This window comes from Pipistrellus hanaki, assembly GCF_964339955.1.
Source record: "Pipistrellus hanaki genome assembly, chromosome: 1".
In the NCBI taxonomy this organism is placed as follows: Eukaryota; Metazoa; Chordata; class Mammalia; order Chiroptera; family Vespertilionidae; genus Pipistrellus; species Pipistrellus hanaki.
Window position 1 is genome coordinate 11,456,086 of NC_140503.1, and position 14,475 is coordinate 11,470,560.

The window sequence follows — 14,475 nt, forward strand, 5'->3', positions numbered from 1 at the left end:
GCCCGGCCTGTACCCTCTCATAGTCCAGGAACCCTCAGGGGATGTCTGACTGTCAGTTTAGGCCCGCTCCCCTGTGGGAGCGCACTGAGTATATGCCCCCTGGTGGTCAGTGCACATCATAGCGACCAGTTGTTCTGCTGTTTGGTCAATTTGCATATTAACCTTTTATTATATAGGATATACACCTGTATGTTCATTGCAGTGTTATTTACAATAGCCAAGATTTGGAAGCAGCCCAAGTGCCCATCAGTAGATGAATGGATAAAAAGCTGTGGTATATTTACACACAGAATGCTACTCAGCCATAAAAAAGAAGAAAATCTTACCCTTTGAGATAGCATGGAGGGACCAGGAGAGAGTATTGTGCTAAGTGTAATAAGCTCATCAGAGAAAGACAAATACCACATGATTTCATGAATATGTGGAATCTGATGAACAAAATAAACTAACAAACAAAACAGAAACAGACTCATAGATAGAGAACAGACTGGCCGCTGTCAGGGGGGAAGGAGATTGTGGGGTGAAAAAGGTGAAGGGATTAAGCCAAAAAATAAACAAACAAACAAACAAACAACTCAAAGACACAGGTAATAGCATGGTGATTACCAGAGGGAAAAGAGTGGGGGAGGTAGAAGAGGGTATAGGGGGATAAACAGTGAAGGAAGGAGACTTGACTTGGAGTGGTGAACAAACAATATGATATACAGATGAATTATTATAGAACTGTATACCTGAAACCTATATAATTTTCTTAACTAATGTCACCCCAATAAATTCAATTAATTTTTTTATTTTCAAAAAATAAAATAAAATAAAATAAAATAAAATAAAATAAAATAAAATAAAATAAAATAAAATAAAATAAAATAAAATGCCTTCTTTCTTTGGCTCTTAGGGCACACTCTTACCCCAGCATCTCACGTGGACTTCAGAACCAGGAAGTTAATCAGCGCACATGGGTGGACTTGAATTTGGAAACCCACGGCCTTTTTTGCCTGCTGTTGCTTCTGGTCACCACATCCAAAAGCAGGTGGTGCAGGTCACAGCCTGCTCCTACATCAGGACCACTGTGTATGGCCCCTCTGCCCCCACATTGTCACATGTCTTATTCTCTGGTTTCTTTGAGGTCTCGGCTCAAATGTCACCTCCCCAGAGAGGTCCTCTCTGACCATGAGGAGCATCATAACCAAAGGCAGGTCATCCCAGAACCAGAAAGACAAGATCGGTGCTGTCCTCTGTCCCCACAGGTGGCTCTGGTTGACTCCCGCCCTGCTCACCTGGATCAATGTCTCCAGCTCCTGTGGGCTCACGCAGACGTGGTCCCGCAGGAACTCTGCTTTTTCCAAGGCGATGGTATTCTTCTGGCTGCTCTCAAAGGGCTGCTCCAGAGCCCGGAAGACGAGACCACCCGTGACAAGGTAGACCACCACCACCACGAAGATGGCAACCACGGTTTTCCACTTCATGACGGTCTGCAGGCCCCCCTGGGGCGCACCTTCCATCCTGGCTACCACTGTGGCTCGGGAGGAGATGGACAGGCGTGGGGCCGGGTAGTGCCCGTTAGTGGCACCCTTGGGCTGGCACACTGGGGGCGCTGCTGCGGGAACGGCCACTGGGAAACAGGGGGAGGAGAGGAAAAGAGAGTTTGTTTATAAACACAGAACACAAAACTGCTCAGAGATTAAGCACAGATGTCTTCCTCATGCCAGCTTTCAAGCACGAGAAGTATGGCTCACCAAGACGCATTTAGGGAACGTGATCAGTATTAGTTTTTTTTAAAAGTTATTAATTGCATTTGAAATGCTTCTATTTTTCTACAAGGGTCCAAATTTGGAGCCTGGTCCCCATTATTATTCATCTCCTCTCTCCTTGTTCAAACAATATGTAAGATACACAGCAAATCACCATATTGGAAAAACAGACATTGTTCCACGTGGACAGGAAATAAATGAGAGATGGATACCCAGCTACTCTGACCATGAACTGAGGGCTTGCTGATACCAAAAAGCAGAGAGAAGGTGAATGACTAGCAAGTTTAACAATCACTGTTAGCGAGGGCTGTGGTCAAAAAACAAACAAAAGAAGAGTGAGCTGGCTGCAAGGATGATGAGGCAAAAATGAGACACAGTTGCCCTGACCAGTTTGGCTCAGTGGATAGAGTGTTGGCCTGCGGTCTGAGGGGTCCCAGGTTCGATTCCAGTCAAAGGCATGTACTTTGGTTGCGGGCACATCCCCAGTGGGGGGTGTGCAGAAGGCTGATTGATGTTTCTCTTTCATCAGTGTTTCTAATTCTCTATCCCTCTCCCTTCCTCTCTGTAAAAAAATCAATAAAATATATTTTTAAAAAATGAGACACAGTCAAGAAAGTTTGGTTTCTGAAGATTACTAAAGGCAAAGAAAAAGAAAGGTGGCCATAGTGAAAGAAGGAAGCAATGGGTGATATTAATGCCAATTAACTTGGTTTCCTGAAGAATATAAGAATACTAAAATGCCTCCTAAACATACCTCTCAACAGATAATGTGATGACTCAGCTGTAATCACTCATGACCTATTAATAATAAAAGTTTTCTTCTATTTTCCTTTAATAAGAAGCCACTGAGAAGAAAATTTCCCTTGCTTTTCACACATGGAATTCTCCAAGGTCCCTTATCTCTGTGAGAGCAATCTCATTACCTTAGAAATAAATGTGTGAAGCTGGGGTCTTTTCTGGAATGGCAGGAAGTTGAGGGTGGTATTGCACACACAGTGCTATTTCAGAAAACAGCCATTTCCCTTTGGGTTTGTCCTTCCTTTATTGTACTAATGCTTATTATGGTCTCTGTCATGGTGCAGCCTGACCTTTGTGTAAATAAGGTATTAAGAGATGACAAACCTCATTACCTAAGTGCAGCAAACGACCTCACTCCTGAGAGCTAAACTGCTCAGTTTCTTCCTTGGGAAACACCAGTGACCCTGACAATACCTGGCTGGAAGGATTACTACCTCAAGGAATCTAGGTTTGTACATCAGCCTTTCCTCCCAGAGCCTCAAAATCTACTTTTCTCTTTGGAAACCAACCTGAACAACTGCCTTTATTATATACTAGAAGCCTGGTGCATGAATTTGTGCACTGGTGAGGTCCCTTGGCCTGGCCATTGTACTCTCTTGCAATCCAGGACTCCTTGGGGGATGTTGGAGAGGCAGTTTTGGCCGAATCCCTGCAGGCCAGGCCAAAGAACCCCACCGGTGCATGAATCCATTCACCGGGCCTCTAGTATGCATTTAAGATCTTTGGTTAATCTCTTCTCAGCCTCCCCTCCTCCCACCTTCTTTCTGAGATTCATCAGTCTCTTCCGTGTTTCCATGCCTGTGGTTTCTGCTCCTGCAATGAGCATCTTTCCCCCTGGTGGTCAGTGTGTGGAGTAGCTACCAGCTTAGGTATATATATATATATATATATATATATATATATATATATAGTATATATATAATATATATATATACACATACATACATATATATAATTCAATCAAATAAAGTCATTACATGTTACATTTCCTTCTAAGTTACATGAACACTACACAATTCTTGAATATCTGATTGAGAGATTCAAGAATCACCACCGTCCTCCTTAACAAGCATTCATTTAGTACTGCATGGGCATGAGGAGCTGTATGGCAGTGGGGCTAAATCTCTGTCTCTCCCAGTGTGGGGGTGGAGACAATCTACTTAAGGAACACAGTCCACAGCCTTAGGTAGCAACTATGAGGATGGAGCCCCACTGGGTGTGAAATGATGGGCCTGAGCATGGAGGCCAGCTGCTGGGTCCCCTTTACTGACTCCCGCAAGGATGATTCCAGGGTTTTTAGGACCCCGAAGCTGGGCAGAAGTGGGGTTGAGAAAGGTCTTTCCAGGCCAGTTTATGGTACCAGTTTGCTAAGAGGCTGTCCCTTGGAACAGAGTTAGAAAAGAATCCACCAAACCCTGAGTTTCCAAAGCATTAGGAGCAAAACCCAGAGTTCTGGTCCCAAACCTGTGAGTATCTGGGTGACCTTGAAACCACCTCTTAGTTTCTGTTTTCTTATCTGCAAGATAGGAATAATAATGGCCAATTCTTCATCACCTCCACAGGGTTCTCAGGAGCAGCAAATGAGGTGCCCTGGTTTAATGACTGCAGCACTTCATTTCTTGAACTTAACTGTTCTAGAAGTGATTTGTCCTAAATTTTTGCCTATTAGGAATAATGTAAATTGAATTAATCTGCTTCAGACCGCCAAATGATTCCCTGTCACAGCACATGTCTAATGTACTGCTTAATTTATAAATAAATATTTCTTTTCTTAAATTTGTAGAACTACCCCCTATGAGCTTTAAAGGAATTTTTCATATATCACTGCCTACAAAATGCTATCATCAGCTAACTGCTTTTCCTTTATCCAAACAACAGTTTTTCCACTTATTCAATTGCCAACCATGGCTGTTTTGTGAGCACTTTCACACCCTTAGCAACATTAGCACTCTTGCTGGCCTCTTTGTGTTTTAAAATTGTGCTATTCCTCAATTTCATGAGCAACAAAAGCATTCTCTCCTTTGCTTGTTGCCTTGGAGAAGCTTTTTGTCATGTTGGGGTATCAGCATGAAAGGGCTGTCAGGTGGAAAACTGAAGTTTTGGTCAACAAGGAAGACATTTTTTTCTGTGAACAACTTGGTAAAAAATCAAATTGTTTGCCGAAACCAGTTTGCTCAGTGGATAGAGCGTTGGTCTATGGACTGAAAGGTCCCAGGTTTGATTCTTGTCAAGGGCATGTACATTTGTTGCAGGCACATCCCCGGTAGGGGTATGCAGGAGGCAGCTGTTCAGTGTTTCTAGCTCTCTATCCCTCTTCCTTCCTCTCTGTAAAAAATCAATAAAATATATATATTTAAAAAAAATCGAATTGTTTGAGATGGGAGACGTTCGAGAAATAAAGCTTGACTGTATATTTATAGACACCAGGGGCACTGGCAGGGACCTCCACATATTACAAATCTTTTGTGTAATGGACTGAAAAATGGAGTTGGATGCCTTAGCAAAGTTGGCTGCACATTTCATTGGCTGACAAGAGACTTGGTTTGTGTCTTTTGCTTTAATTGGACACATTTTTAAAGGGTGTTTTGATTAATCCATTTCTTCTCCTCAGGAGCCATAATGGCTCTCACTCTAATACAAAGTTGCCATGTGACCTTGAATGCTGCTTGAGCTTGCTGTGCTTGAAGCCAGCAAAGAAGCAAAATGGCCATGTGATGATGAAGGTAACAGGATATCCTATCACTTTCTTTGTGCCCGTCACTCTTATAAACCCTTTTCTTTCATTGTTGCATTTGGTCCTTAGCATGAGGTATGATTGCCATGTCTTCCCAGAAGCAGACACCAAGATGGAATTTTATGCATGGATTTTATTAGGGGAAATGCATGTGTGAGAGAAAATGGGAATCCTTTTGGGGCTAGCGTAGCCAGCAGAGACACTGTGAGTCTGGTCCTCAGTAAAGGAGAGAGGGAGGAAGGATGGATAAGAACATTCAAGAGCCTCTGCAGCCTAGGGCAGATTCAGCATGGCAATTGAGGAGTTTTTGAGCCAAAGTTGGCCATGTGAGGAGTCATGTGTCTTCCCAGAAGACACTCGCCTTAGGGCCCTGCAGCACTCAGTCCCCGCTGGGAGCAGCCCTCGGGAAATGTGCCCACAGGGCAAGCCCACCATGGGTTCCACAGCAGCAGCTCAAGCTCTTGGTCAATTATGCTCCCTCGCTCCCTCTTGCTCCCTATGGGTGTTGGAGACCTGCAAGGCATATGCTTTCTCATGGCCACTACCCACCCCTACTTCACAGATGAAGAAACGGAGACCCAGTGAGGTTCAATGACTCGACTGAGGCCAAGAGGGGCGAGAGTGGTGGGGCCGTGATTAAAATGAGAGGAATCTGACTTCCAAATCAAGTCTTCTATGAAGCATAGATACAGAAAACTAGGAAACAAAGAAATTCCAGGTGGAAAGGGCCCCTTTACCCAAAACTCAGAAAGGCATGGGTCTCTGATAGCCATGAATATATTTCCCCGTCTATGAGATTGACCACTATAGTTTCCTGGAGGCGATGGAGGTTTGCCCATTTAATGAATCAATAGCTGGTAGGTCACATCAGTCACAGCCTATGCTGCCCATGACTCCAACTGACAAGAGAGGAAGGGCTGGAAGACATATCCCTCTGTTGATGCTCATTTTAAAACGCTTCCTCACAAACATTAGCCCATTCATTTTTACCTAAATGTGGGTAGATAGGAGGGCTCATGTGGAGATCCACTTCTTCATGGTTGAATGAGTTCTTAGTAATTTTACATGATTCAGGGTTTCCCATGTCCTGTATACTTCCCCGCATTATTCATTCATGCATTCAATCAACAAACATTTGAGTTTGCTGGGCAACAGGCCTGGTGCTGGGGATATATAAGTAAATAAACGTATCCCTGCCTTCGGAGTTGGCGGGAGAGTTAACAAAGATCTTATCATGTGGGAACCTAGTTTATCTTCCCAAAAGGGTGGTGTCATTATCTATCTCCCTTTGGCAGAAGGGGGCACTGACTAGCGTATCACAATCTGGATCCGTCTTCAGACACTGCACCCCGAGTGCCTCCACTCCTCCCACTACACCAGGAACAAATATCACCCACAGGCGCAGGGTCTCTTGGAAACCTGAAATGCAGCCACTTCAGAGGTGCCACTGTCTCCCGGCAACGCGACTCTGCCTATTGACCCAGGCAGAGTACAACTGTGACCACAACACAGCAGCGAGAGGCAGAGAACACCTGCCTTCATAAACCCCTCCTGCCCCCACAGGCCCCCTCAGGCCTGAAATTGTACCAGGGCCACCTGCAAGGCAGCTCCAGCTTTCACAGAACCCCAGGTTACAGCTGTGCCTGGAATCCCCAAAGACTGCCCAGGGCCTGGGCTGGTGCTGGGACGGTGTGGAAGCGGGTGTGTGTGTGTGTGTGTGTGTGTGTGTGTGTGTGTGTGTGTGTGTGTGTTGGGAGAAGGAAAGGAGCAATGAGGAGCAGACAATTCCAGCCCCACCTGCCTGCGCTGACACAGCACCTGGTGTCAGCCACGACCTGCCTCTGCGAAGAGCAGAAAGAACGCCTGTGCTCCCTCTGACTCTAAACCTTGTTTTTCCTGTTTCCAGGGCTCAGCTGTTTCTTCAAGGTGAGCGAGCTGGTCCTGGTAAGAGTTCAGTGGCAGCTCAGTCTTCATACAGTAAATGAGCAAGCCATGTCCTCTTACCAGCCCCCAGATGCCACCCCCAAAAAGGCTCTCCCCCTGGGGTTCATCACTGCTTTCTCATCACCCTCCCTATGACCCCAGGCTTTGTTTCCAGACGGAAAAGACCAAGGTATCAGGAAATTTCTGGGAAGCTTCAGAGACAGCCAGCCAAGAGGAGAGGAAACGAGGCTGAGAGGGGAGGAAGGGGGAGCTGAAAATATGCTGCCTCCTTGGTTCACATCTGTTCGGACCCTGGTCTCACCTGAATCACCGAGACAACCTCCTTTAAGTCCATCCTCCACAACGCAGCCAGGCGGCAATCTTTCAGGTGTGAATCTGATCACATCCACTTGGTCCTTAAGCTCCCCCGGGGGCACCACGGAGATTCAGAGTAAGTGCTGGCTCCGTGGCTTGCACCAGACTCCCTTTCAGACCCTGGCGCCTGCCTGTCTCCCCAGCCTCTACCGCTGCCACGCCCTTTCTCTCAACCTTCGCCCCAGCCAAACCCAGCAGCACCCAGGTCCCAGAGGAGTGGGTCTTATTTCCCAGATTCCTTTCTCCTCCCCATTCTTTAGCTGCCAACTCCTCCTCACACTTTAAACCTCACTTCTTATGTCACCATCTCTAAGAAGTCCTCCCTGACTGCCCCCTCCCACTCCCAGTGGGATCAATGCTCTTCCTCTATGCTTTCTCTGTGTCTCAGTGTGGAATGTAGCATAGTGCCTACATCTGGAAGGCTCCTAGTTCTAATTTGTTCCACTCCTGAATCCATTCACCCATCCCTCCATTCATCTGCCTGGAACTGGCATTTAGGATATCAAGTTCACACACCTGCTCCAAAGAACATGTAACTGCAGAGGGCTCTGAGTCTGAAGATATGAGCATTCTGGTACTATTGTGTTTGATTTTTTTTTTTTATTCCACAGACAGATATGCTGAGCCAAGGTGTCAAGTTCTCAGAAAGTCAATAGTCCAAGTGGAGCTCTTCACGGTTCCATTGTCAATTGCTAGGGAGGACCAGAAAGGAGACAGAGAAGTAATTCACTTCCCGGTGCTCCAAACACTCTGAGCTTTCTTGTTCTCTTCACAAAGGGCTAGAAGATTATGTTTTACCCATGGATACAAATATTCCTTAGGTTGGAAAAAAATCTATTAAAGGGCATGAATCAGCCTCGATGAGTCACTTTCCCAGGCCAACCAGGCAGAATTCCCCTCCAGTCCGCTTTCCTGGGGTCCTTCTGACCAGTACCAAATGGCATGATTTGGAGTTGAGGACCCCAAAGGCTGAAGCCCTGCTCCCTCCTTGCACCATACCCCTGGGGGGCACATCCACCCACCCTGGGGAGAGTACAAAGGTTGCTAGTTCATCTGGGGCTCAAAGGACCAGGGACTTTCTTCTTAGGACTAATAAGCAAATGGTTTCTCTTGACCTCCCCCAAATCTCTTGTATTTATGCTTGGTACACAGTCAGAGTCCTTCACCAGCACAAGGGCCCAGAGAATGAGGATCTTAGGATTTGGGCCTCAACTTAGGCAGTAGCAGAAGAGGTGAGGAGAGGTCAGAGACAAGGGCTGGAAAGCCTCCATGAGAAGTGTACTGAAGGCAGGGTCTGGGCACCTGGCTTGGAAGAGCATGGTGTTCTCCAAGACAGAAGAGACAGGAGACTTAGGTCTGCAGCTTCTGGAGCGCACCCAGGTGGAGATATCCAGCAGACATTAGGCATAAGGGACTGGGACTCAGGGTGGGGGTGGGGGGTCAATCTAGCTGGAGCCTGGGTTTGAGAGCCACAAGATTAGAAGTGGAATGGAAACCACAGAGCTGGGTGAATTGGTCCAGAGGGAGATGGAGAATGAGAAGATACAAAAAGATGGTGCTCAAAGGAGCAGCATTCAAGGAACAGCAGAGGGGAGAAATGCACACAGGAGAAGCAGGATGTGGTATCCTGGGCATCAGGGAGGGCAGCTCTTATACCACCTCCCTATTTACAGTATCGTTCACAAAGCCTGGCCTGGGAGATTGCTGGCACACAGCATGATTAATGGCGATCTCATGGACCATTTTCTCTCCCTAGCTGCCAGGAAGCTCTCTTCAAAAGAAAGTCTGTTCCAGAATTGCTGGATATTGAAGGTAACACCTGAACCAGGTGGGATGCCGTTAGGACTACAACGAAAGGGACCCTCACCCAGCCGCATGTTTTAAAACTGGGGGTCTTAGGACCCCCAGTTACACAAATAGCCCAGAACCAGACTTAGTCCTGATGCATGCTGAGCTGGTCAGAACAGCCCTGGTGTTTCCCACTGGACTGCTCATCTTTTGGGATCCAGGGCTGCCTACCTCGTGGTTCTCCCAACAGGCCTCAGATCTATTTGTCCTGACTCCATGGTCAAGGCCTACAGGTGCACAGACACAGCTGGGGTTCTTTTGCCTTGTCCCCAAAGCTACATGAACACCATATTTTGTCTCTTGCCCTAAAATTTTTCCTCCACAATTTAAATTAACCAGAACATTAAAAGGAAAGACATTCCCGCGCCCCCCCCACCCACCCATTTCTTTCGGATTAAAATTAATATAAGCAACTGCAGCTCCCAAATAGATCTCCTTTACCCTGGAGCCAAGTGCAACACATCCTTCTATCAGGGCCCATTCCTTCCAGGGAGAGGTTTGCCTTTCCCAGGTCTTGCTAAAGCAGTTACCTCTCCTCGCTGGGCTCCACACAGAGCATGCCCCAGAAGCAGGCTGGAACAGGTGATCCTTCTAAAATCCCAATCTCGCACCTGCCTCAACCTCACAGTTACTCCCATGGCTCTGCACATGGCTGCCCATATACCATGTACTCAGGGCCAGGCTTGCTTCTTCAGCCCTACCTCAGCCTCCCCATGCTTTCCTCCATCCACAACAAACTCCCATCAATATCAGCAGTCACAAATGCATGCATGGTCGAACCAAGCTAACCAATTCTTTGAAAAGATCCACAGTAGAAAGCAAAACTGAAAAATGTGTTATCCCCTTAGGGAGACAGCTCCTATGATTAAGTCCATAAGCTTGGCTATTGTCTGATTCCTTAACCATAGGAGCTCTGTTTATTGCATCCCTCCTAATGATGGTGAGAGTAGCTAGAGGTACTGCAGTAAGTTTCAAGGTTTTCTAAAAGTTCCATATTTATCAGAGCATAAAATATATAGAAGTGAAAGGTGAAGGCAATTAGAAATTGCTGTGTCATGCTTACTCAGCTGGTACGTGCCAACTATGTGCAGTGTACAGTACCAACCTCCACACTGTGCCCAGGCTGCCAGGCTGCCATCCACCAGGAAACCAGAGGAACCAATGTTTTAAAGAAATGTGAGGCCAGTGAAGCCACGGAATGTAAGCTCCCTGTGGACTCATCTCCTTTCCCATAGCCTTGATCCCTCTTCCACTCTCTGCTTCCTCTGCTCTGATGCAACTTTTCTCCCCATCCCAAGCCTTTTCAAAACATCTCAGGACCCCCAGTTACCAAAGAGCACCCCTACTTCCTCTGCCTTTTCGAGGAGCCTTCCTCCACTTTGTTCCCTGTCATCTGGACTTCCCCTGAGGGCACTGTCCTCTGCGTGTGGCATTCAGGTAGAGGTTGTTCAGTCTCCCTGACCCCCAACTCCAGGACCATCTGTTCCAGGAAACAGTCTACACTCTGTGTCAAACTCCTTGTTCTTTTGAGACCCAAGCCCTCTGGCTCTTCCACTTCCCCCTTTCCCTCGAGGCTGCTGGTGGAGACCCCGCTTCTCTCTTAGAATCGCTGAAGCCTTCTATCCAGATCCTGCTTTCCTTCTGGGTGATTGCCCCACGGACAATCCAACACCTGCACTCCCATTGCCTTGATTTCATCACCATTATCAGCATCTTCATTCCACTTCAGCTAGTGTCTTAAATCAGATTCCTAAGTAGACCTGTGGATAGATCCTGAAATCAGCATGGGTTTGCAAGCTATTTATCTAGGAAGTGCTTCTGGGAGAAGGCCAGGAGGGAGTGGGAACACAGGGTAGTACAGGGCAGGAACCATGCAAGGGTGTGATTCCAGGTGAGGCCCCATCTCTGCCTGAGCTCTTGAGGAGCCCTGCAGCACATATTATGTCTCTGAGTTCACCCCACCTTGAAGTAAGGGGGCTAAACATTCATCTTTTTATCCAGTCAGTCACTTCAAATGACCCCCTGGGAATTTAATCACCAGGACCATCATGGAAGAGTTGCTAGCAGACCCAGGAACTGCAAGGCTGGAGGGAGGCACTTCAGGGAAGCTCACAGACTCTGGAGGTGGGTGCCCAGGTCCAGGAAAACCATCAGCGAGAGCTGGGAACACTGCCAGCATCCACTGCAACCACCTCCTCTTCCAGTGGCCACAAAACTGCAAGAAACGGCCCCGCCTCGGACCTGCCCCACTAAGGAGAACACTTTGACTTGAGCATCCTCTCCTTCCTGCTCTCACCCTCAGTTACTTGCCCTCTGTCCTGCCCTCAGCACGTCAATCCCTTTCTTCCTTCCCCACCCGGCTCAGATTCCGTGCTCAACACTTCACTCTCCAGCTAACAGACTCAACTTCCTTTGTCCTTTCCTGGAAACTGTTATTCTTTCTTTCTGCTCAGGGTCTCATCCTGGCTGCAGCAGAGAAATCCAACAACCAGGGGGATTGCTGTTAATCCTCATCCAGTTCTTACTCAACTGCCCTGGATGCCACGCTGTAAGCCTGCCCTGTGTCCCTGCTCAGAGCCAGCAGTCAGGACACGCCATGAAGATATTAAGGTGGAGTCTACTATAAGCAAACCTGAAATCATATGCGGAAATCCCTCTGCAAACTATATATTTACTTTGCACAAGAATTTTCTGCAGAACTGGTTTAAACAGATATTTCTGTGTGCATATCAAATGGGCTTTGGCTTATAGCTCTATTGTTTTAAGAACAAACTGTTGGTATAGAATGAGGTGTACCCTTGCTTAGTCCTTCTCCTGGGGCCACTGAGATCGAGTCTCAATGCCCCAGTGCATGCTGCTCAGCAAGCAGTATCAGTGGCTTCATTGCTCAGTACTGCTGGGCCATTTCATAGCCATCCAAACCTCCTACAAAAAAAAACTCAGTTGGGGGAAAACATGTTATTTTAGGTGGTCTTCCTTTGCTGTGCCTACTAAGTTGCAAAAAAAAAAAAAAAATGAGATCCATCTAAGAAAGAAAACAGTGTGTACAGAATATCCTAGAAAACAGCTCTGCCTTTTAGCATCGCCCTCCAGGATCATTCCCTCCAAGGTGGCTCCTCTAATGCAGCATCACGGCTGCTGACATCAGCATTTCCAATTTCCTGCAAATGCAGCTCCCTGGCTGGCAGCGAGTGCGGTGAGCGCTGAACCGAACAGGGAAAAGAATGCCTACATTGTTCCTCTGGAGGCTGGGAAGAGAATGCTGCAGAAAAAGGACCAGCCCATTTCTCTGAAGACTGAGAAGTGCTTTTAAACCATTATCAATAGTTTTAATGAGTGACGTCTTCAAGGAATCAAGAGACTTACTGAAAAATTGGGGAAGTGAATGTTGAATGTCAAAAGGCAGGAAGGAACACTTCCATAAACCAGCTCCGTGTATTTCAAGTGACACCTGGGTCTGGGGGATGGGATGAAGGCAAGAGTCAGTGCTGCCAGGGGAGCTGCAGGGGAATTGTTCATGCCAGAGAGCTGCTGAATGTAGGCTAGACCTGGCTAAACAACCTCACCCTACCCTCCAAATAGCTACAGTCCTTTCTCACTAGTAATTCCTACAGCTAGAAGGTCAATTCTTCTGCATGCCCCTTGAACATGGTCCCTTTGTCCCAAACCCAGTGTATAGCCTACAAGAGAAGCTCAATAAACGTTCACAGAATGGATTCGACAAGTGTCCATCAAATATCTATTGTGCTTCAGGCACCAGGGGACACAAAAGTGATGGAGCAGCACACCCACTGTCCAGGAACTGAAAGTTGGGTGAATTGGGTGGGATGGGGGTGGGGGGTTGATGCCTTCAGAAAAGACCCAGCACTCAAGGATCTAAGCATGCCTCCAAAATCTCAGAAAGTAGATAGCTCCTTATATGGATCCATGGATACTGCCAAACTGCTGTGCTTAAGCTGCTCACCAAGAAACAGTGCATAAAGCAAGAGTATACTGTCATTCATTTTCAAGGCTTAAATCCCTCTTCCACACGATCAGCCTCAGACCCAAATCTGTTACTTGGGTAAACTCACTATGTGATGGGTAGTCACAATTAAGCAGCCACCATAAGCAGAATTCCTTTCAAGGAACTGCCCAGTTATAAGAACTATGGGGCATTATTTGAAAATCTAATTTGCTCAAAACACAAATTAGATATTGAATACTGGCACACAGTAGGGCTCAATCAATCAGTGTAGAAAGCAAATATGGCATTCAGCTTGCCATGCAAACGAACATTAACTGTGGATTCAAGCTTCTTGTAAATAGCAAAGCTCCAGGAAAAAAACCACAAAAGAACAAAACCATTTTCATAGATAATTAAATCTAACCTTTGGGTTTCTCACGTTTTAACCAAGGAATATTATCTTCATAGGAAGTCCTAGCTGGTATGTAATTTGTCCTACCTTTCAGATTCAATTAATTGCTTTGAATTGCCTTTAAAGGGGTCATTGGAAATAGTCTTGTGGCTATGGCAAAGTAAGGCAGAGAAATTGCTGTAGCCGATTAAACTAGCAAATGACTCTGACTGGCTGTCTCGGAATTCGTTGGCATTTCCAAGAGTTCCCTGCCTTTCAAAGATTTTTAATGGCCTCTCTGAAGCCAGCTGCATTTAAGCTATAACTCGGATATCCAGAATTCAGCAAAGCCATTTGCTCCAGAGCCACAGGGCTAAAATAGGTATGTCCTGGAGTAAGTACTCCGTGCCCCCAGCACAGCCACCAGTGCTACATGACTTAATTTCCTGAGAACTTTCACCTGAGGCCCATTGAGTCCTCTAAGTAGTGTGTCACAGGTACTGAGGAACTCCTTTTCATGAAAGTATCACTAATTTTCCATTAAACTAGCTTTTGATAAGTGCCTACTATGTGCTTCACACTCTTGTGTGGTGCCCTAGGGGACCTGAATAGAAGCATTAGTGATTCCCAGAAATAACATCCCTTGAGGTTGGCTTCCTTACTGGCCCTAATGGCTCAACCCAGAAGCAGAGCATGTGGTCGCCTATGT

General features: G+C 46.5%; 1 protein-coding gene across 3 annotated transcripts in view; it reads right to left on the reverse strand.

Annotated features, from left to right (window-relative positions):
* KCNK10 (potassium two pore domain channel subfamily K member 10) overlaps positions 1 to 14,475 on the reverse strand; it is a 108,689-nt gene that overhangs the window by 64,893 nt on the left and 29,321 nt on the right. For 2 of the 3 annotated variants that reach the window (XM_084884212.1, XM_084884214.1), the window contains exon 2: positions 1,278 to 1,612. In XM_084884212.1, the coding sequence (XP_084740338.1) occupies positions 1,278 to 1,612 (335 nt within the window). Of the gene's footprint in view, positions 1 to 1,277; positions 1,613 to 8,097; positions 8,213 to 14,475 lie in introns of those variants that run through there. The other variant, XM_084884213.1, reaches the window with a different exon arrangement.